Source organism: Carassius carassius, chromosome 19 (genome assembly GCF_963082965.1).
Source record: "Carassius carassius chromosome 19, fCarCar2.1, whole genome shotgun sequence".
Taxonomy (NCBI): domain Eukaryota; kingdom Metazoa; phylum Chordata; class Actinopteri; order Cypriniformes; family Cyprinidae; genus Carassius; species Carassius carassius.
In genome coordinates this window covers 26,334,364-26,357,913 of record NC_081773.1, presented here as the reverse complement: position 1 = coordinate 26,357,913, position 23,550 = coordinate 26,334,364, and the positions used below count along the sequence as shown (strand labels likewise).

Below are 23,550 nucleotides of genomic sequence, written 5' to 3'. Positions count from 1 at the left end.
TCCAAGCTAATGTTATTAAGCCAGAGCTCTCATTACACAGAAAGCATTCATCTAATAACCCCCTATGGCCTTTACCAAATGTTCTCTTGAAAATGCCAAAAAATGACAGCGAGATCCCGATATGATGGGGTTCTCTATTTGACGCTCATGTGCTTTTTTTCTGCTTAGGGATAACAGATCAGAATATTGCCCCTGATCCCTCACTACAGACAAACGAGAGAGATCGAAGGATATTAACCAGCAGACAAACACAATATCAAATTACATGATTGCAATGTGGCATTTCAGTGCTTGTTTCTATGACAACACTGTGTGTTGGATTTCAGTGATGATGTGATACCTCTGTTTACATCTCCCATTGCTTAATTTCTGGTTATGCGTTTATTTGCAATGTCACATGCTTTAGACCTACAAAACAGAAACAGCTGTTATCAAATTTACTTCTTAGCATTTAAACAGTTTGATGCAAAGTCCATCTGAGATTTTTCTAAGATTTTTTCTTTTAAATGAGCATTTATATCAGGCTTCTATGTTTAGTTCAGTGATTTCACTTTAATGGCAAAGAAAAGGTTATTTTGAATGACTTCTTTTCAAAAATTATCCAATGTTATTTTCATAGGTGCCTAAAAAAATCCCACGACTGATCTAAAATGTATTTGCATAATTATTCCAAATGTTTTATCAAAAGTGTGTTTGTGTGTGTATACATATATTTTTGTTCTTGAATACATTTGTGACACTTTTTTGTCTTTTGTCAGAACAAAATCATGTGGGTTTGGAATGATATGAGTAAATGATGACAGAAGTTTCATTTTTGGGTGAACTATCTCTTTAAGACGCCACTATCCACGGAGCTGACAACAAGACAAACTGTAAATAATATATAGAGTTTCTTTTTTTTAGCACTATTTCTACTGTATGTTTTAAAAATACCATTGAATAATTCTCTCATTGCATCAGCCGATCCAGAGTCAACACCTGGCCAGTTAGCTCACCTTTCAGAAATGAAAGTAGAGCCGGGTGAATTGGCCTCATATTCAGCCACAACCACAGAAGCGCGGGAGACTGGGATTGTTTGCCAAAGGGATCTGCGTTTGACTTTTTGAACCCTGAATTTGCTTAGCATTGGCCTTGGCTTTACTTCAGTTTGTCTGCTGAATGTACAAACACCGTGATTTGATCTGGGTGCCAGAGCAGTTTACGCCTCCAGTCCACGCAGTTCATTTAGATCACTCTGGTGGGTTCACGCCTTGTGTGCGCTGATTTTACCTCTGGCTGTGTAGATGTATACAGACAAAGCTCCTGGGCCAGAGATTGCAAATGTATGCTTTTAATTATTTTTTTAATCATAAAACTGGATGCAAAAGGAAACAGTTTAATTAAATGATGCATGTTGCATAAACAGTGAGTTTAATCCACCGCTAAAATGTTTGCACTGAATTCTACTGATTAAATGATGGCTAATTCCAACAGATTAACCTATAGGAAAGAAATCACACTTGAGATTGCTTCAGTATCTCAATTGATTCTCCTGAGAGCAATGAGATTGTTTCTCAGATTTTGTACTGACAAAACACCCTTATAATCTCACGTGTCAGAGTTTCAGAAGTTTCAAATTCGAGGCGGCATGTGAAATCTGAGATGAATATGAAACCAGACATTATTTAACATCTCAACTGTTGTGTCCTATGCAATTTTAGGAGAAACATCTGACGAAAGTCAAGCTAAGAACTCAATTAGGTCTTCTGAGCTATGAAGAGCAACGTCTGTTCAATAATAATAATAATAAAAAAGAACATGGTTGGATTAAACTGCTATTTTTAAATCCACAATCAGATATGACCACTGTAGGGATTTTCCTTCTACAATGAGAGAATCTAATTACTTTTATAGAGTATATTCTTTATGCATGCTCACTTATCTCTAAGAGGGAATAATACATTAGATGAGAGATGCACAATGCCATTCTTCTTCTATATGCATTTAAAATGATTTTGTTTCAGATTAGATCCTAACATATTGACTTTAGTTCTCAGCTTTTTATTTCATCGATCACTAGTAATTTACATGAGCACTGAGCTGAATGAGCATGTCATGCAAGCAAATGCTAGATGGTTTACCATACACACGCTGCGGTACTAGATCTTTTAAAATGACCTGTTTTTCCCAGAACTCAGAGGACTTTGGTTGACCATTGCGGTCAGCATGGAGCATCTGCCCCAGTGTAGCTCTCTGGAACTGGACTGACTGGCTCAGCCTCAGATTTCTGAGGCTAATTGCACCGCTGAGGTTATCTGATCCCATTTCACAGTACCAAGGGACAGAAGGGGGACATTTTTTAGTCCAGACACATTCTCCATCCTCCGCATGGAAAAATCCTGGGCAGAGTCAATGTCAGTTTTCCATAACGGTACACTCTTCAGTAAACATCAATCAACCAACAAAAAACATGTTTTGCAACTTCAGATATGCTGATAAGTAATATAAATTTAGCAATTTAGCTACATTAATGAAGTTATGTTACACATTAAGGTATCCAGTCTTACAGATCACATTTTTTCCTCTTTCATATCCGTAAATTATTTTGGCCGGGAGCATAATGAAAAGTAGGTGACGATAATTGTTTATTTCTAGAGCCTGTTTAAAAATAATGAGCAGAACATCATTAGCATCAATAATGAGTCATTATGCTGAGACATGCTCAGCTCTTCTACTAACACCTGAGACTCAGGTTAGGAGCCTCTGGTTACAGACCCAACGAGATAGACGTACAGTACATGCTTCCAAAAGTGCATTACAGCATAAGAATAAGCATAAGAGCAGTTTTGCATTGAATGAAAAAATGCATCTCGCTGTAAGCCTGCAGTCGTTCTAAATTTGTATGACTTTCATTCGTTTGCAAAACACAAAAGAAGATATTTTGAAAAATTCCAAACAACATATGACCTTACTGACAAGACAAACAAAACAAAAATGTGTCTATAACAAAACAAAACAAATGAAAACAAAATGTGGCTAAACAAAACAAAATGTGGCTAAACAAAACCACAAAAAAACAAAACAAAACAAAAAACATCAAAAGAAAACTTTTTATTAATCAACCAATATTAAACAACAAAACAAAACAGAAATCAAAACAAAAACATCAAAAGCTCCAGACCGGTCCAGAACCACAAATTGGATTCTAATTCACTTTTGACCTTGACGGATAAATCAGTAAAATGTATTTAAACAGTAAAGTGAGAGTATTACACTTATTGCTAAAACATATTTAATTAAATTAAAAACACAAGGGGCTGTATGCAATGATGGAAATCTGCATGCACAGACCAAAACCAAAATATACAGTAATAAGCTGCACTGCAAATGCAAAGCGGTGTTTCGTTTTATAGAATCTTTTAAAATGCTACTTTATCAGGCAGATTGTCCCATGCATGCCACTCAGCTGGCTTGTGTACCGAACACAGTCAAAGTTCAAGTGTGTGACCCCTCTGTATTACAATAGGGATATACAGTGTCACAGTCTAATTGCACACAGGGAAAAAGCAGACGCTGTCTCCTTTGTTTGCATCCTGGGGGCTTGAAAACGGCAATATAAAAATGTAAATATTGGGTTTTGGTGTGTGGGTCTGGGCACACAGGCTTCCACAGGCACAGGTGGAAAATATGCTCTCGGACACCATGCTGGGAACCACATGGCCCTACACAACATGGGGGCAAAGAGTGGCTTGCTGACCTGGCACAGGCTTTCCGCAGTTGGACTCTTTTCAAACCACCGTATTAGTTTCATCTGTGAGAGCGCTGCACGCATCAACGAAGAGTAGGGAGAAGATGAGACAAAGAGACCCTCTGCCAAACTGCACCCTGTGAATGCAGGTGAACAGATTTAAAAGACATTCAGGGATATTTTCTATATGGAGAAGTAACTATAGATTTTTATAATTTCTTAAGGAAAGAGTGCAGATTTCACTAGCATGATGCTAGGATGTTGTAGGTGGTTACCAGGGCTTTGCTATGCAGTTACTAGAGTTTTCTATGAGGTTACTTGCTAGTCCAAGTTGAATAGCCAACTTTTAAGTCTTTACACTGCAAAATCATGCTTAAAGTTACATTTTCCTGGTTAAAATATCAAAAAATATATGAAACATGATTTTAATTTACTTGAAATGCAAGATTCATTAGATATTAAGACTTGTTTTGTTGTATCTTTAATACAAGTGTATTTTTATCTTACTGCACTGGCAGATGTTTTATTTATTTTACCATCTGAAAACAACTTGTTTTTAAGTTAAAAACAAGAGGAAAAAACAAGTGGAATATTTTATGGACAAGTAGGAAAAGACAACAAAGTCTTAATATTTTATGCAGTGTTGCTTATTTTGTTTGAATGATTTTTACTGAAAAACAAGTCCAAAAATATGATTATTTGTGTCATAATCTTCTTGCCCACTAGCAAAAGTCTCTAGATATGGCTTGGGTCCATATGTTAAAAGTGAAATTTTTTGACTATTTTATTGTCTAACAGGCAAAAATTGTTAGTCTAATCACTTAAAAAGTAACAAAACACTTCTCAGCTAGCCACAGATATCATTTATGTCTGGCTCACAAACTGTATAAGATGAGTAACATAATACCTTAGCTTTTTCATGTAACTGATGTTAAGTAAGAACAATAATAAAAAAGATTCTTCAAGCACTGCTCTTAAAATCAATGCATATACATCAGACCACATGTATACTGAAATCTCACTGTAATAAAATCTAACAGCTCAGATCACTGCCGGTGTAGAATTTATTATTTTTGTCCATACATTAGTTGCATAATGACATGACGTCGGGCCCCCTGTGTCTCGCCTTTGCTGGAGTGCTGCTGAGAGGAAGCTTGTATCCATCTGGAAGCAATAAAGTTTTCTAGAAGAGTGCACAGTTTTATTTAATCTCCCCGTGTCTTACTGTGCCTCAAATGAAGGGCTGTTCCCATCTTGTCATTTGAAATCAGCCTCATGTGCGCCAGAATATGACACTTGCCATGCTGGGGGCCACAGACACGTTGTTCCTTGCTTTGTTTTCTGCTCTCTGGATATCCGCCTGGCAAGGTTCAACAGAATTGGTATTTCCAAACTAATTAACAGTTTCCTAGCATGCAAAGCTTTTATGACAACCAATTCTTAATTCTTAAAAATATCATTTTAAAATTTTTCAAAAATTAAAATTTTTGCATGCATGCTGCACAGTGCACTTGTGCATGCAATTTTAGGATTTAGGTAAATTTTTGCTAAGACAGGCATCACTAATAATATTTATCATGCGTTAGGGATTTGTTTAGATCACTTAAACAAAGTAAGGTGTATTGGACATGGATAATCTTTAATCATGTGGCTTGTTGAAGACATAGATACTTGGATTTGGATTATTGATAATAAATTGGATTATTGATAATAAATCTTAAAGATGTATGAGGCACAATTCAATCAACATATTCAGAAAAAAATGAGCGAGTGTAATTACTCGTCCCACTCTACTGAGATTCATTTCATCCAGCCTGATTTCATAATAATCCAGAGAACATGAATCAGCAGCCGGTGAGTGTGATGAGAGCATGCGTGTGTCATCGCTGGCTGTGAGTGGTGTCTACACACAGACACGCATGTAATTGTCAATGAGAGAGATGAGATCTCTGGAGATGACAGATCCATAGTCAGTCTTCAGGAGGGCTCTGTGTTATATGACCTCGTGTGTTACCAGACGTGTCATATTGATTTGGCCCGTTACAGCCCCTTTAGACCAATGACCCTGAACATATGGACCTTCTTATTTGTGAACTTGTGTGCCCTGCAGCAAAATCTTCTTCAACCCCCTTCTCCATCCCCGACTGGGTTTCTGTATGGATTACTCTCAAATCCCTTTTAGATCACACAAAAGAGGCGTGACGGCTTTTACAAGAAATCTACATATTCTGTCAATGCATCTTAAAGGTGTATTTTGCCTTTTTAATTACTGCAATATAGAATCTTTCAGATTATGTACTGTATGAACTTGTGAGTGTGTGCATATGCCACTGGCAATCACCAACCACATGATCACATGATTACCTGTGGCATACAAAGGGACAGTTTATCCCAAAATTAAGTTTCATTCATCAATTACAGTCGAGGTCAAAAGTTTTCATCCCCTGTTCCGAATCTGCAAAATGTGCAGATGTTGGGATCAAACAAAATGCATGTTATTGTTCATTTAGTACTAACCTGGATAAGATATTTCACAGAAAATATGTTTACATATAGTCCACATATATTTGCCTAAATGATCCACAGCTGTGTTTTTTGTTTTTGTGTTTGTTTAGTGATACAGTAGTTGTTCATAAGTCCCTTGTTTGTCCTGAACAGTTAAACTGCCTGCTGTTCTTTAGAAAAATCCTTCAGGTCTCATAAATTCTTTGGTTTCCAGCATTTTTGTGTATTTGAACCCTTTCCAACAATGACTGTATGATTTTGAGATCCATCTTTTCACACTGAGGATAACTGAGGAACTTATATGTATCTATATATTGTAACTGAGGAACTTATATGTAACTATTACAGAAGGTTCAAATGTTTACTAATGCTTCAGAAGGAAAAACCATGCATTAAGAGCCAGGGATGAAAACCTTTTGAATTTGAAGATCAGGGTAAATTTAACTTATTTTGCCATCAGGGAAACATGTAAACTATCTTCCGTAGCCTCTGAATGGTAGTAATAAATGAAGAAATATAACATTTAGGCAAAATAAGAATAATGTTCAAAAGATTTCACCCCAGGCTCTTAACATAATGTTTTTCCTTCTGGAGCATCAGTGAGTGTTTGAACCTTCTGTAATAGTTGCATATGAGTCCCTCAGTTGTCCTCAGTTTGAGAAGATAGTAAAGTTAAACTATATCCCTATAGGCCCTATATATTAAATATAAGGCAGGTTTGATATCATTGTGTTTGGTTACAACTTTTTAGACACTATTGCCTATATCATGAAAAGCTCCCATTATTACTTAATTATTCCAGTAAAATTGACATGACATTCAGCCAAGTATGGTGACCCATACTCAGAATTCGTGCTCTGCATTTAACCCATCCAAAGTACACATACACAGAGCAGTGAACACACACTGTGAACACACACCCAGAGCAGTGGGCAGCCATTTATGCTGCTTTGCCCGGGGGGCAGTTGGGGGATCGATGCCTTGCTCAAGGGCACCTAAGTTGTGGTATTGCCGGCCCGAGATTCAAACCTACAACCCTAGGGTTAGGAGTCAAACTCTCTAACCACTAGGTCACGACTTCCCCAATATTGATATTTGGAATAAGGGGTTTATCTGACACAGCATTTCTTATATAGGCATTTGCCTGTTGTCTTTTTTAGGATTCTTATTTGGATCATGATAATAGAGTAACCACCTTTATACATAATTGGAATATGACCAAATAAATAAAAAAAAATCATTCAGTGACTTTTATTGTGCAAAGCCATGACACTTCCAGTTTTCATTGCACAAGGAAACTGGAACAATCATTCATCAGCAAGAAGTTCTTTATCTTGGTTTTTCTTTCTTTCTAGCATAATTCCAGTTTACGTCAGCTTTCTCATACTTGTGTTAGCTTTCTAATTGCATCAGCAAAGCCACGTCAAGAGATTAATTTTGCTGCCAATTTTAATGTAGTTGTTAAAGTTGCATCATTATTTCCTTAAAAATAGATTAGCAAGTGTGCAGCTGTAAAGTGGTTAAAATACAATAGATATATATATATATATATATAAAAAGTTTGTGTAAGCACAAATTTATGGGCTCCCAAAAATAGAGGGAGCACAGTATTAGCAAAAAGTAAAGTTCCAACTGTGTGGCCTGTTTTTTGAGCAGATCAGCAGGAAACACCAGTCAGACTCATGCTTTACTAGGTGTATTATCTCAATCTACATCTCATTGCTTCTACTTAGCAGGCTGCTCATTTAAACTCAATTTTCCTGCTCTTAATTGGAGGGACTAATTAGGTCCTATTGCCAAAGACTTTAAAAAAAACTCAGACCAACCAGACCAAACTGACCAGTGCACATGCTGATAAGCTCGGCCTGAAAAGGGCAGTTGCACAGCAGCATTTGGAGTCTCTCTATTAAAAGGGTGGACATGTGCAAAAACTGCAACACAATTAGCATCAAGCAGATAAGTCGTTCTCTAATCCTGTTTACGGTCGGCATTAGGCAGATGTGCCAAGATTGATTCGGACAAGGCGCAGGCTTACTGTAATGTAGCAAGGAGAAACCCCCCTTTTCAGCCTTGTCCTGGTCTCCACCTACCCTTCAAGACCCTCCCTTGCCCCATTGCAGGAAGCTTCCTGTACACGGCCGTTAACATGGGCCACTTTGTCATTTGCCTCGGCTCTCGGAAAGCTCTGCCGGGAGATATTATCTCCAGTTCCCACTAATTCAATTGACTCAGGGTTTTTGTAGATTGACCACAATGAAACGCAGCTTCGGAGTTAAATAAATAGAGTGGTGGAGGTATAGAGAGGTTCAAGCAGAAGCCTGAGTAGGAACAGATGGCGGCGGGTGTCCTGCGCAGTAATGTGAGAGGGTAGTTAATGTTCTGAAACGCGGAGGTGCAGCTTGGGGTGCTCCTAATGAAGAAAGGCTTTCACATGAGGAGAGAGATTGTCATTTAGAGAGGCAGCTACAGAACTTGGTCCATCTTGAGGCTCGGCGACAGATTTCAGTGTGGTTTAATTGGAGTTTGTCTGTGGGTAACGGTTTACATCAGGGGAGAATAGGAAGCTCGTAGCCCAATGTGACGCTATCAAGTGTGGCGCTGTTGAATGTCTGAATTCTTACCCATTAAAACTTTATTGTGTTGCTTGTTTTTGGTACATATTTTGTCTATACAATGCAAGTCAGAGGGGTCTGATATTGAGACCCCACTGATCTTTGAAGGTTTGGAGTCAGTAGTGAATACTTTGATTTAACTGAACAAAAAGTGACAGCAAAGACGTTTACATCGTTAAAAATTCTATTTCAAATAAATGTTGTGAACTTTTCTATTGTGTACTTTCTATTCATCAGGGAATTCTGAAAAAAAAAAGTTTCTACAAAAAATATTAAGCAGCACGAATGTTTTCAATGTTGGTAATAATAATAATAAAAACCCTTAAGGCTGACGATAGCCATTGCAAGAATAAATACATTTTAAAATATATTAAAATATGGAACAGTTCTTTGAAATAGTAATTATGTTTACATTTTTTTTTTTTTTTTTTTTTTTGGTGAAGTATGCCGTTAAACCCATTTAATTGTCAAGTGCTGCTTCCCTGTTATCAAAAAAAAGAAAAGAAAAAAAAAGTCAACATAAAGAGAGCCAAACTTAAATTAGCTGGTCATATTTTACATAATTATATCTGCTTATTGTTTTGAGAAAAAACTTTATCCCAAGCACCAAGTTTTGCCATTTAAACACATAACGTTAAAACCCAACTCAGGAGAGAAGAAATGTGTAATATGAAATATCTTTTTGAAATATCTCTTGTGTGTTTGCTTTAGCTGACCGTGATGTGAAGAACCAGGAAGACTATGTGGAGCTTAAGGACGTGTTTGCTGTGAAGGTAAAGAAGCGACGTTCTGCAGGGCAGCAGACGGGTGGAACTCTGCTGGGCATCACACTCTTCCAGTGCAAGAAGAAAGGACTCAAACTCAAAGAACATGCCATCCACTTCAACAACCTCAGTGCGGACCACTGTGAGATTTGGTTCAAGAGCCTCAAAGAGATCCTTAGCGGTACGTTCACACACCAAAGCTGCTCAACATCCACCAGACGCTGAAAAAATAAGGTCACAAATCAAACACTAGGCATTTTAGAATTACTTTATCTAGGAACTTCAGTGAATTTTATGACATGCAAACATTAACCTGGTCAACATTTGCTAAATTTTATTGTGCTTGCTGACATTTATTGAATAAAGATAGCCTAACCCAGTAATGAATCAGAGACAATTACTCTGTAAATAAACCTAGTGTGTGTAGCATTTTAAGTGTGCTCTTTATGCAAGACAGTGTTAATTATGCTGTTTTCTAAGATACTTTTTATGCCGAATTCTGTAGCAGCATGTCTCATTTGCAGTAAAGGCAATCTCATAATGCACTGAAGAGAAACAAAAATATTGCAAACGACGGAGAAAGTCAGAGAAATACAGCAACCTTTAATTATATATATATATATATATATATATATATATTTATATATATATATATATATAATTATTATATAAATACCCAATATTTTCGTGTGCTGTGTTCACTAAAGCTTAAAAGTTTGAGGTATTTTTTTAAATGCTTTAAATTGATAAAAAGTGACAATGAAGTTCCACTTCTACGTTCTAACAAAAAATTACATAGCTCAACTGTTTTCAACATAGATAATAGATAAGAAATGTTTCTTGAGCACCAAATCAGCATATAAGAATGATTTCTGAATGATCATGTGACACGGAAGACTGGAGTAATGATGCTGAAATTCAGCTTTGCATCACAGGAATAAATTCATTTGAAAATATTTAAACAGAAAACAATTATTTTCAGTTGCACTAATATTTCACAATTATACTGTTCTTGCTGTGATCAAATAAATGCATAACAGATTTAGTCAAAAACATTTGACAAAAATCTTACTAGACTAACTTTTGGACATTTTGTGTATTTTTATGCTTATTAGAGTACAGTTTAGCAAAATGTGAACACCAAACTCAAAACAAGTTAGCTATATGTATAACTCATTGAGCTGCCTATTAGCATTAAACTCACTTGCTCATTAGGTTTTGGAACAGAGCCTTTGTATCACAATTAAATGATTTCTCAAGTATGCATCAGACCTACAAATATGATGTGAAATGATGTTCAAGGTGTGTCAGCAACATCCTGACTACACAAAACAGTCATGAATAAACTCCACGGACTGCATTATAAGGTACTCTTGTTGAGAAAGCCGAGGGGCACCATCTCTTTTGTGTGATGACCGTATCATTGTGTGTTGTGCCTGAAGGGGGAGGGGGTCTTGAAAGAGGTGGTGTTGGCCGCAAGGACCTGCTGGATCAGACTAGAGGAACAGGTTGGTCCTACGGCCTCCCTGGAGTTTGTAATTATCTGTGCTCCTCTCGATAGCATTCACTGCCAAGACGGGCCAGCGGCCTGCCTAGTGCTTCGCTGTGCTGCACGGGAGACAGGTGTCCTTCCAAATGCGTCAGAACTCTTCGTTCTCTGGTTCTCCAAAACTTGGGGGAGGGATGCAAAGAGGAGATTTCATAGTGGGGGATTCAGTAAAAGCCCGTCTGAGACTCTCCCGAGGACCAACAAAATGATTTAGTATAAACTTCCTTCGTCAGCTAAACAAGCGTTGAGCATTCAGATGATGCCTTTGTGAAAATGAGCATGTTTAATCTCTGTTAATCCCGGTCTGCAGACAATGCAGCCCTGCAAATTTTCAATAATTTAATCTAGCGTCACAATTAGACTGAAAGTTCAATTTCAGAAATCCTTCTTTTGCCCACTGTCCGCCCCACATAAATATCGGACACCATACAAGTAGTAGGCTATATTTCAAACCAGATTGGATATGAGATGTGAGTTTGGGACTAGATAATGGTGTGGGGGAAATCTCTGGAAACTGTTTTTGTCCAATGAGGGCCTAAGCATAATGCTGTATTAATGCCAGCTAATCCTTGAAATTTCAGTTACAGCACTGAGTAAGAGGTGATGTAACAGCAGCAGTGCTCAGGAGGTGCATTACTCACTGGGAATTAAGGAGGGCATTGTCCAGGCCTCACAACTTTATACTATCAAACCCTTCCCCCAGCTTGATGAATCCTTCTTAAGACTATGGCCATGTAACTTCTTTGCACGAAAGTGTTTCTGAGCTGTAGCCCTTTAAAAATTGAAATGCTGGCTTTTTTGCTGGTAATTGTGAGTGAGGGCTGCATGTACTGTGGGTAAAATATGAATTAATTAGCATAATTAAAGAATATGCCTTGAGGGAGCCCAGAGGAGAGAGGACATGCTTATTTAGTGCTGTGAGGAGAACAATTAATAAGCAAAGATGAGATTCATTGTGGTGTTTTACAATTGAATTGTTGAAACATTTAAAAACCATTCAAATACAGTTGTAAAAAGTATATAGCATGTAGATTTACACTGTATGTCTGTTGGCATAAAATTGAAATCACTTCTGGATCTTGTCTTTGTAAAGTTACATCCAGTCTTTCATATTCATGACTTGTAATGCTGGTTAACTTGGTCATTTTTCTCTCATAGGTATTGTGTCCACCTAGTAAAATAACCACACTTTTCACAACTAAATATTACTTCTTAATTAGATTAATTTGTTGTGAAAATATTTAAAACTTAAGTCTTAAAGTAACATAAATGTACTTTTTTACTTCTACATCAGGTATTAAGACTTGTTTTCTAACAAGGGATGTAACGATTCACTCAACTCACAATTCGATTCATGATTTTAATTTAACGATTCGATTCAATTCACTATTTCTTTTTAACAAAATGAGATTTTAGGCAAATTATAAATTAAATGTGTCCTTTTATTTTTGCTTGGACAAAATGACATAACACTGAAATATAACACTATAATAATATACTAATATAGCACTTGCATATTTTTGATTGCTTCTATTGTCCTCATTTGTAAGTCACTTTGTATAAAAGGCTTGGCTAAATGACAAAATGAAATTAAAATTAAAATGTAATTAAATGTATGCATTTAGCAGATGCTTTTATCCAAAGCGACTTACAGTGCATTCAGGCTAACATTTTTTACCTAACATGTGTTCCCTGGGAATCGAACCCACAACCTTTTGCTGCTAAAACAATGCTCTACCACTTGAGCCACAGGAACACTTTTACACTTTTAATTTTTCACAAAATTTAAATGTAATGTAAATGTAAATAACTAATTTTAAAACAAGCCCCAAATCAAATAAATAAGAAATGCTAATAAAAGAAAACTCTTCATATAAACAAAATAAGTCTTTATCTGTCCTCTTTCCATTTAGAATTAGCAGGCAAGGCAACCACTGCTTCTTCACATATTTTAATTGATTTTCAACTGGCTCACGGTTAATCGTTACATCCTTATTTATAACAAGTGAAAAAATCTGCCTGAAAACACTTTCTATCTATATCTATAGGGATATGACACTATTCTGCAGACCAAATTATAAACAAGTTTTTACGGAATAATTAATTTACAGATGAGGTAATTTCAGTGACAAAACAGAATTACAAAAGCAATTAAAAATACATAAAAATAAATAAATAAAAAACTTGCATTCATTTGCAACCTGAGGAAGGTCGTTTAACAGATATGTTGCTAAAAATATATGATGATGACGCAAGTTTGAGTACTGCAAGAATAGCATATTAGTAATAGCAAACGGCAGAAATAGTAAGAGTATAATGAAAGGATGTTTTCCTGATTTCAGCTACAGAATTAAAACAAAAGTAAACATGCATTTTGCTGAACAAGCAATAAAAAAAACTTACTTCACACATAAAGCTGAAATGAGCATCAGGTGTTTCTTTTTAGAAGTGTATGAATTTGTTTAACTAAACCCCAGAGCTATAACGTTTTTTTTTAGTAAGTCTGATTGTTTAAATGAGCAATATCTGATCATTATTTATTGTAAATTAAATGTTTCAATAATTTTGGGTCATGATAATTCATGTACATTATATCTCTTCTATACAGTATGTGACCCTGGACCACAAAACCAGTCAAATGGGTAAATTTTCTAAAACTTTAACTTTATAAATCTATATATACTTTATATAGATTTATACATCATCTGAAATCTGAATAAATAAGCTTTCCATTGATGTATGGTTTGTTAGGATAGGAAAATATTTGGCCGACATACAACTTTAAAAAAAATCTGGAATCTGAGGATGCAAAAAAATCTAAATATAAATAAAAATTAAGTTTTGATATATTTACGGTAGGAAATGTACAAAATATCTTCATGGAACATGAATATCATAATGATTTTTGGCTTAAAAGAAAAAGTGCTACTTATGACTGATTTTATGGTCCAGGATCACATATACTGTATGTAATAAAGAAACATTGATTAGGGCCCATTTCTTTCCTTCTCCAGGTTCTGATAAGCAGCAGCACAGTTGTCATGTGCTACACAATCACCAGCTAAATTTATACCTTCACAAACACATACAGTTGTTAATAAAGCGTGGCAGTTTGTTTGGTCCTCGTGGAAACGTCCACCCCACTCTCTGCATCCCATGCACATGCGCTCACACGCACATCGACACATGTTTTCCATAGCTGGATTATCTCTGTTATTTTATTGGCTTTTAAGCGAGTGCTGCCGAATCATTAGGCCCGAAGGGGGAGGGGGGGGGGGGGGGTTTATATAGATTTATAAAGTTAAAGTTTTAGAAAATTTACCCATTTGACTGGTTTTGTGGTCCAGGGTCACATACTGTATAGAAGAGATATAATGTACATGAATTATCATGACCCAAAATTATTGAAACATTTAATTTACAATAAATAATGATCAGATATTGCTCATTTAAACAATCAGACTTACTAAAAAAAAACGTTATAGCTCTGGGGTTTAGTTAAACAAATTCATACACTTCTAAAAAGAAACACCTGATGCTCATTTCAGCTTTATGTGTGAAGTAAGTTTTTTTTATTGCTTGTTCAGCAAAATGCATGTTTACTTTTGTTTTAATTCTGTAGCTGAAATCAGGAAAACATCCTTTCATTATACTCTTACTATTTCTGCCGGGGAGGGGGGGGGGGGGGGGCGGGTTCACTGGATTACAGGGGTGCTCACCTGTTACAGTGATGTTTCCCAGGGAGGCGGCACAATGGAGGGTGTGTCCCAGCTGACACTCCGCACAAAAGGTGAACGGTCCAAACCCCCCACCACCCACCACCCAGACCCTCAATCCCCAGTGTGATTTTATTCAAGGTGAGCTGTGAATGCCGTCTGCAGCATCGCCGTGTTTTTCTGACAAGCCATGTGATGTGTGCTGACACATGAGGTGCGGCCGCCCAGCTGACAGATTAAACCCTGCAGTCAGAGAGCGAGTGCTCGGGCCAGGCCGCAGACCAAACGTGTGGGGAGACGGCCGGCAACAATAGTAGCACCTGTACTACAGTCTACTCGGGTCCGACGTAGTCATCGAGTTGAACTGGAATAGACTCCTTGTGTCCTTAAACCCTCTTTTGAAGGATTAGTCTAGGCAGGTCCAATCAGAGCCCGGGAAGCCCTCCGCGCTCTGCTCCGGACACATAATGTGCTCTTGGTGCTCTTGTCAAAGCGCATGGTTACACTCCTGCGTCAAGCTGGACTTTATTGTTGTAGCCCTAAAGGGAGGAAAAAGACAAACAGAGAGAGGAGAGAACTCAAGGGTCAAGCACCGGGTCCATCTCATTCCTCCAAAGGCTTTTGTCACCCATCTGAATTCATATGTGCATTTGGCATAAAGCACAACAGTGGCTATTGTGCGCCGTGCATGAAATTGCTTTGAGTTGTTTAACAAGATAATAGGGGAAGCGAAATCTCCCTCGGAACGCGATTTTAAAAACACGTTCGGCATTTGAAGGAAGCAGGGCCTTGCGCTGCCTTTACGTGAGCTGATGTACAATAGCTCGATAGCCGTGTGGATAATGTTACACATTAACAGGTTTTCCATTAAGTCAACCTGCGTATCCATGGTGACTCTTTCCCCTTGGCTCTTTGGAAACGGATCAGTCTGTGTATCTTATTGACTGGAGCACTCTTACTTCAGCTGGGATGCTTTCTGACCAACCCAAACTCTGTCTTGCTTTGATCCTTTTTTACATTAAAGCCAAAAAAGGTTAATAAAGAGTTAAAGGTTTAGTTCAAGTCCACAGTTACAGAGTTAATGGAAAGATAATTCTGGAATAATTTACATATTTACTCTTCTGTGGAAGAGTAAATACTTTCTATTTCTTGTGACACAAATTCAAGAATCACAATTTCAAATTGAATAATAAAACTGAAGTGTATAATATCTGCACCACCAGCACTGCCAAACAGAAAATAAATAAATAAATAAATAAACCTAAATTTACTTAAAATGAAAATTTTCTTACACTTCCCTGTCTTCCATTATTCAGACAAGTCTTCTCACTCAAAATGAATGTTATGTGCATCCTAATCATGCCACTAAAAAGAGACTGCAGTTCCTATTGGCACTACTAGTGGAGTAAAAAATAACAGACTTGACCTTTAAAAATTATGTTTAATGTAGCACATCAGTGCATTTGCATAGGCTTCACTTGAAAGTTGAACATGGTCATGCATGCATGACTACAGAAAATAAGATGCTAATGAAAAAGTCTGCAAAAAATCTTATCTTTAGTGAGTATTTACGTCCTATTTTACACTAACAATATTTAAAAATCTGGTAATCTGCTTTAGTATAGGGACCAATTCTCACTATTAACTAGTTACATATTAGCATGCCTATTATTAACAAATTAGTAGTTTATTGAGGCAAAAGTCATAATTAATGGTTTGTTAATAGAGATAACTGAACTTTAAAATAAAGTGTGATCAAAAATCCTTCAAAGAACATAAACGTATCTGGACAATGTACAGTATTTCACGATTTGTGGTAATATCTTAAAAATACTTATATGTTATCTTACTGGCGATTTGTTTTTCTATTTGGTTTTAGCTTGTTTATAAATAAAACAATAAAAAACTCTGCCAGTGTAGTAAGACAAAATATACTTATAAAAGGAACAATCTTTGAAAACAAGTATTAATGTCTTTTACAGCATTTCTTCTCAAGGAAAATTCAACTTAGAAAGATTTTACCTGAAAAACAAGTCTAATTAAAATGAAAATCTAATTTATATACACTATATTTTGACAGTTATTTCCCTTTTTGCAGTTGAAGTTTGCTCATAAATTGTAAGATTTGTTTATAGCCTTTGTACCTTTAGAGTTACAACAACTTATCACTTGGGCAGGAGCCTTAAAGAGAGAACTTTGTGTCTTATCTACCTTTAAAAGGTGTATAGTTGTACCTTAGAGTTGTAATGTGTATCCTAAAGGTACTAATATGAGCCCTTTAGGGGTAAATAAGGAACAAAGATGTCCCTTTTAGGGTTTTCCTGAGAGTGTCCAAATTCAATCAAATCTTGAGGTGCCTAAAGATTCCCAACCCACTGTGAGAGGTATCTGGGGCTTTTTCGGGACGTCTCAGGGTGGACAGATGCTCCTGTGGGCTCTGCTGTAGGTATGACTGCAGTATTACTTTCACTGATTGCTGCTTGTGGATTTTTTCTGCATATTCCCTATGGATCTTCCCCATTTCTCTGTCTGTCACACCCGCCCCCAGATAGACATGTACGCAGACACAATGGAGGCACCTTACACATGGGGTTATTTTTCCCCTCTCTTTCCTAATATTAGGAAAGGTGTTTTTGTCCACACCGAGAACTACAATGGCTCTAATTGAACAATATGCATGTGTGTCCCATGTTTTAACATGGAATAATTAATAGAATGCATTATACGCTTAATTTTCTTCTCCAAGCAGCTCTGTTCGTCTCATTATATGGCGCCTGTTTGAATTAATTGTTCCAATGAAAGCAAGTGTATTGATTTGAAGCCCAAACCTCCACCGCAGTTCCCCACCTCGTCTAGCGGTTGGAGCAGCTCCTGCCTGGTGATGCCCTGCTGGAGGGGACAAATCTGGAGAGGGCTGGGTCTCCCCCACTGCTAATGCGCGCTAATGCCAGTCCCTGACACCATGCCAGATGCTCCGTTCTTGGCAGAGGATCTAAGGAAATGTTGAAGCACTCGTCCCCCGTATGGAGATCTCACGGCCTGTAGGAAAGCGGGACAGGACAGTGACACTCTTTTTCTCTCACCCATTCCATCTCCTGTATGGCCCCCAGATCTCTTACCTCCCCTCGGGCCTGCCGGATCCAGCTCCTCTCCGATCATGACCTTTCGCACTGCAAGGCCCCAATCTGGGCTTATCTGTTGGAGGGCTCACTCCCCTCACCAGTCAGCCAGCCAGCCAGGGATTTCAGGGCAAAAATAAGACATCTGTTCTTGAGGATTATCAAATATTCTGTGCACCCCAGAAAACCCGTTTGGGAGTTGTGGGCTCAGGGAGTGGAACGGTTTATGGGTTACTTAAGTGCAGTTTGATGGCTGTGTTATGTATGTTGTGACTTTCTTGTCCTCTATGTGCCTTTTTAAGTGGTCTTGGCCAAATTAATATACATTACTGGAATCGTATAAAAATGTACTTATTTTTTCAAAATCTCAAAATTTTTCAAAATAATTTTTTTGATCTATCTATCTATCTATCTATCTATCTATCTATCTATCTATCTATCTATCTATCTATCTATCTATCTATCTATCTATCTATCTATCTATCTATCTATCTATCTATCTATCTATCTATCTATCTATCTATCTATCTATCTATCTATCTATCTATCTATGGGGAAGTCATGGCCTAATGGTTAGAGAGTTGGACTCGCAATTGAAAGGTTGTGAGTTCGAGTCTCAGGCCGGCAGGAATTGTAGGTGGGGGGAGTGCATGTACAGTGCTCTATCCACCCTCAAGTGGATTTTTGAGTATGGGTCACCATACTTGGCTGAATGTCACTTCACTCACTCTATCTATCTATCTATCTATCTATCTATCTATCTATCTATCTATCCGTCCATTGAGCTTCTATCCATCCATCCATCCATCCTTCTTTCCATTGAGTTTCTATCTATCCGTCCATCCAAAATGCTTCTCAAATCTTCTCAAAAGGCTTTATTCCCCAAAAATTTCAAACAAAGATTTGTCAAGCTAATATTTAAAGTTTGTCTTTATGAATTTCAATTTATTTTAATTCTACTTCCTTACATTTTAAACCAAACAATTTATTTGGAATTCAAAAGCAAAAAAAAAAAAAAAAAATCAGAATTCTACAGGGCACATAACCCAAAAAACAGAATGAATTCACAGTCACTCAAATGATACTGTACTGTAATATGAAGCATCGATGTCTTGCAGTCAAACCATGAGTGGACCGCATGGTCAGTCCTCACATTAGCGCAGTGGGCGAGTGTTTACGGGCAGTCCTGGGGCTTTGTTTGTCTCTGAAATCAATGTGTAACCTGACCCCACTTTCAGGTAATTTACCCCTGATTATGGGAAAAAAGCTCCCCTGTGCCGAATTATCTTCTCCACAGGGAGACCCTCAGCCACACCATTCAGATGCTCCTTACCTTTCCCATCAGCACCCTCTGTGCCCTGAGATGGGGGCTGGACAGAGACAGATGTAGCTACTGTGTTGGGTGACATTAGCCGGTCTTGATAGCCCTCAGGGGTAAAACAGCCTTAAGCCTCTGAGTCATAAGGCGGCTGTATCACCGCAGAACATGCTGACCTCATGGAATGTCCGCAGGTGGCAGAGACACATGTCTGAAATGTGGACGTCACTGCAAAGCTTTAGCGAGGACAAACAGAGCCAACTTGCTCACATGAAGGGCATAATACATTTGGGTTAATGTCAACGAAAACATGCCCAGGTCACATTTCATCCAGGTCATATACACTTTCAGAAAACAAGGCATAAAGATTTTACTGAATGGTTCCCAATGGTAAAAAAGCTTAAAGGTACATATTTTATATTGTATTAACCTGTAAATGGTACATATTGGTACCTTAAAGTATATATTAGTACCTAAGGTCTACAAATATGTACCGTTTAGGGGTAAATGAGATTCAAATATGTACTTTTTAGCTTTTGTAACTCAGAGGACATACCCTAAGTGACAATGACAGCTTTTTTTCTGTCATTTTGTAAGGGTGTATAAAGTGTGTGTGTGTGTGTGTGTGTGTCTATATATATATATTTATGGTAACATTTGTTGTACAGACTTTTCTTTTTTTTTATACACTTACATACAATTTTCATTTTCTGGAATAAAAATTTATAAAAGTATTGTTATTCCTTTTTTTATTATAAATATTTATATTTTAACATTGAACTACTTATATAATATAACTTTTTTTGTGAAATGTGACCCTGGTACGTTCTAAACATGTTTTGTGAAATTCACCCATTTAAGTGAAAACACTACCGAATTAATTAATGTCAGAACACAATATTTAGATTTGTCGTCTGGTGTCTCCAAAAGGTTATAATTAACGTGTGAACACAGGTTGTCTGAAGTCTTTCAGGCTGCTAATCACAGTGGCCTTTTGCGGGAACACAAACAGTACTTATAGAGGTGAAACCTGAGTGTGGCCCCTTCGTCTGGATTGTCTTTCAGCGAGCTCCTGGGAGCCACCGTGCATCGCTCACACAAACATGGGATTATGTGCCATAGTAACACGGTATCGTGCATAAAGACGGGCTACGTCCCCACTCTCCCTTCTGTGGAGTTTAGATTTACTGTATCCTGAACTCCAGCTCAGATATGATCATTAAAACAACAGAAACACAAGTTTCCTGTTTCAGTGTAATTATAAGAGATGAGGGCTCTGTTCCAATACCTTGTGAGCTGTCTCGCTGTCTACTGCCTACATAGACAACTACCTTCTGAGGCAGGATCCTAACTGGAATAGAACCTGAACTGATTTGGAACATTCTATACATACAAGTTTGGTATTAGCATGTTGCTAATGTAATATGCTAATAAACAACAATTCATATACAATAAACTCTATATAAACTGAATAAACAAATAACCAAAGTCAAGCACCAATAATATTCTTGCAAAAGAGGGAATAACTCCTGAAATGAATGAATGAATGATATAATATATAATGACTTATATTTTTCTTGTACATGTTCAGGACAAGAAAAATAAATAAATAAATATTTTTATAATTTAAAATAAAAATCAATAAAACATGAACAAACATTTTAATAATAAAAATAAACATTGTCATATATATATATATATATATATATATATATATATATATATATATATATATATATATATATATATATATAGTATATATATATATATATATATATACTAGTAAAGGTTTTTACATTTTTAATTTGCAATATTTGTTATAAAGTCTTGCTATCATATATACATTTGTAAAAAGCATTTCTCTATTTTTTTGTCAGCAATCTTTTCACCAAGTTCACTGCAGTGCATTTCTGGGATTACCCTCTCTGCAAAGTGTACATTAGATGCAGTACAAATTATGCATCATAGAACGCATAATGGTTATGCTACCTACCTTTGAGCATAGTCATCGCCTATATATAACTATATATAATATAATATAATATAATATAATATAATATAATATAATATAATATAATATAATATAATATAATATAATATAATATAATATAATATAATATAATATAATATAATATAATATAATATAATATAATATAATGCTGTCTATTTAGGAAGCACACCAGGTTTTAGAACAGAGAGCATCTTGGGAAAACCAGAGACTAAAAGGAGACTTTATAAATAGCATGTTTTGTGTTGGTATTTTGAACTACATTTATGAAACGATGATGCAAATGTGGCCACTAAATCTGATGCAATAGATGAGTGTTTCCTCACAGCGTTGTTTTCATGTGTCGTGTGGTGGGCCCAAAGCCCCCTCGGTGAGGATGAGGGTTACTGAGCCTCCTGAGCCCCATTCACAGTTATAACAGCAGCGGTGGTGCCTCCCCCCTGCACCTGCTCCCCGCGTGGACCCCACCGTCCCGGCACAGCGGCCCCCAAGAGCCACATAGTGGGAGATGGGATCAGCATCCCCACGCTGAGCGAGACTCACAACCTTCTTTAAAGATCCCAAATCCCCCCCAGCCTCCCCATCTCACATCCTGCATCTACTTTGGTGCACGTTTTGTGTCTATTTGAACTGTGACCTTGGGCACCCCCTAGAAGTCCTGTGCTGTGATGTCAGCATGGGGTACGGTGGAGGGCAAGCCGAGGGTATCGGCTCGTTAGCAGGTCGAGGGTCGAGAGCTTCAGGGGCAGGATTAGAGTAATGAGGGAGATGATGGAGGAAGGAGAGAGAGCGTTGAGCTTCCATCGATCTCAGGCACTCCAGGAAGGCCGGGAGAGATAGCAGCTCCCTAATTTCTGCTAATTATGATCCACTGTTACTCAATACTGGATTCTCCCTTCAAAGAAGGAAGAAGTACAGAAAACAATAAATCAAACATCGATGGCAAATCCTGTAAAAAGAAAAAAGTATCGCAGTTTTCACATAAATATTAAGCAGCACAGCTGTTTTGTACAATGATAGTAGTCAGAAATGTTTCTTGAGCAAATCAGCACATTAAAATGATTTCTGAAGATCATGTGACACTGAAGACTGGTGTAATGATGCTGATAATTCAGCTTTGCATCACTGGGATAAATTATGTTTTAAAATATATGAAGAGTTAATTTGCAAAAACAGATAACTTTTTTTTTTAATGTTCAAAAATCATGTTTTTTTTATCCTGCATTCCAATTAATATTAATCAAACTGCAATTAGGTTGATTTAATGAAATAATAATAATAAAAAATACAGCTAATTAACATGATAAAACAAATAAGAACATAACACAATAAAACATGATTTATGAAAATGAATAAAAATGTAGTTATTTGCTTTTGCAAATAAACTCTTCATATGAAAATATGAAAACAGTTATTTTTTATTTTATTATTATTATTATTATTATTTACTGTTTTTTAGATCAATTAAACGCAGATTTGGAGAACATAAGTCTAAAACATAAAAAAATCAACCTATCCTCCAACCAATACGCTTGTATAGGTCGTTTGTCCAAATCCCTGAAATACGACCCATCAGAGCGTATACTACAATTGCGCCCCTATCTGCAAAAGGTCGTTTTCATATTAATGTTTTGAACTCTTTTATTTGCACTTTAGTTTGCGTTTCGTGTAGCTCAGTTGGTAGATTGTTGCGCTATACATTGATAGGTAATCATGCTATCATGGGTTCGATCCCAGGGAACGGATGTGCACGAAAATGTATATGCTCAATAAATCATAATTTAGCATGATTTCTGTGAGGGTTAGGTTTAGGGGTGTGGTTAGGTGTTGTCAGTCGAACGAATAAGCCACCTAGTAAAATATGTAGGAAATACTGTGAGATCGGTGTAAAAAGCCCACACATTGCATTTAAATAAACGTGCATTTTGATTTGTAATGACGTTATACGTCATTTGATGACGACAGACACAACGCGATACTGTCATTATTTTTACGCCCGCTAGAGGGCACTTAACTTTAAAACGTAAATATAGGTCGTAATAAGGTGCTTGCACAAACGACCTATATGGTCGTTTTTTGTTGGAGGACAGGCTCAAAAAAATATATTTTACTGATCCCAAACTTTTGATTGGTAGCGTAGGTGCACATAGACGTAATTGCTATTTGGGATTGACAACAGTATTAACTATTAACTAACCGGTGCAACTGTCAAACTGTCTTGTTTGTCCTCAG

At 36.9% G+C, this 23,550-nt stretch overlaps 1 protein-coding gene across 1 annotated transcript in view; it reads left to right on the top strand.

Moving 5' to 3' along the window:
- Nucleotides 1-23,550, top strand: part of cerkl (ceramide kinase-like) — a 57,149-nt gene that overhangs the window by 2,702 nt on the left and 30,897 nt on the right. Inside the window, exon 2 of the mRNA XM_059500526.1 lies at nt 9,556-9,789. Within this exon, the coding sequence (XP_059356509.1) occupies nt 9,556-9,789 (234 nt within the window). The remainder of the gene's footprint in view (nt 1-9,555; nt 9,790-23,550) is intronic.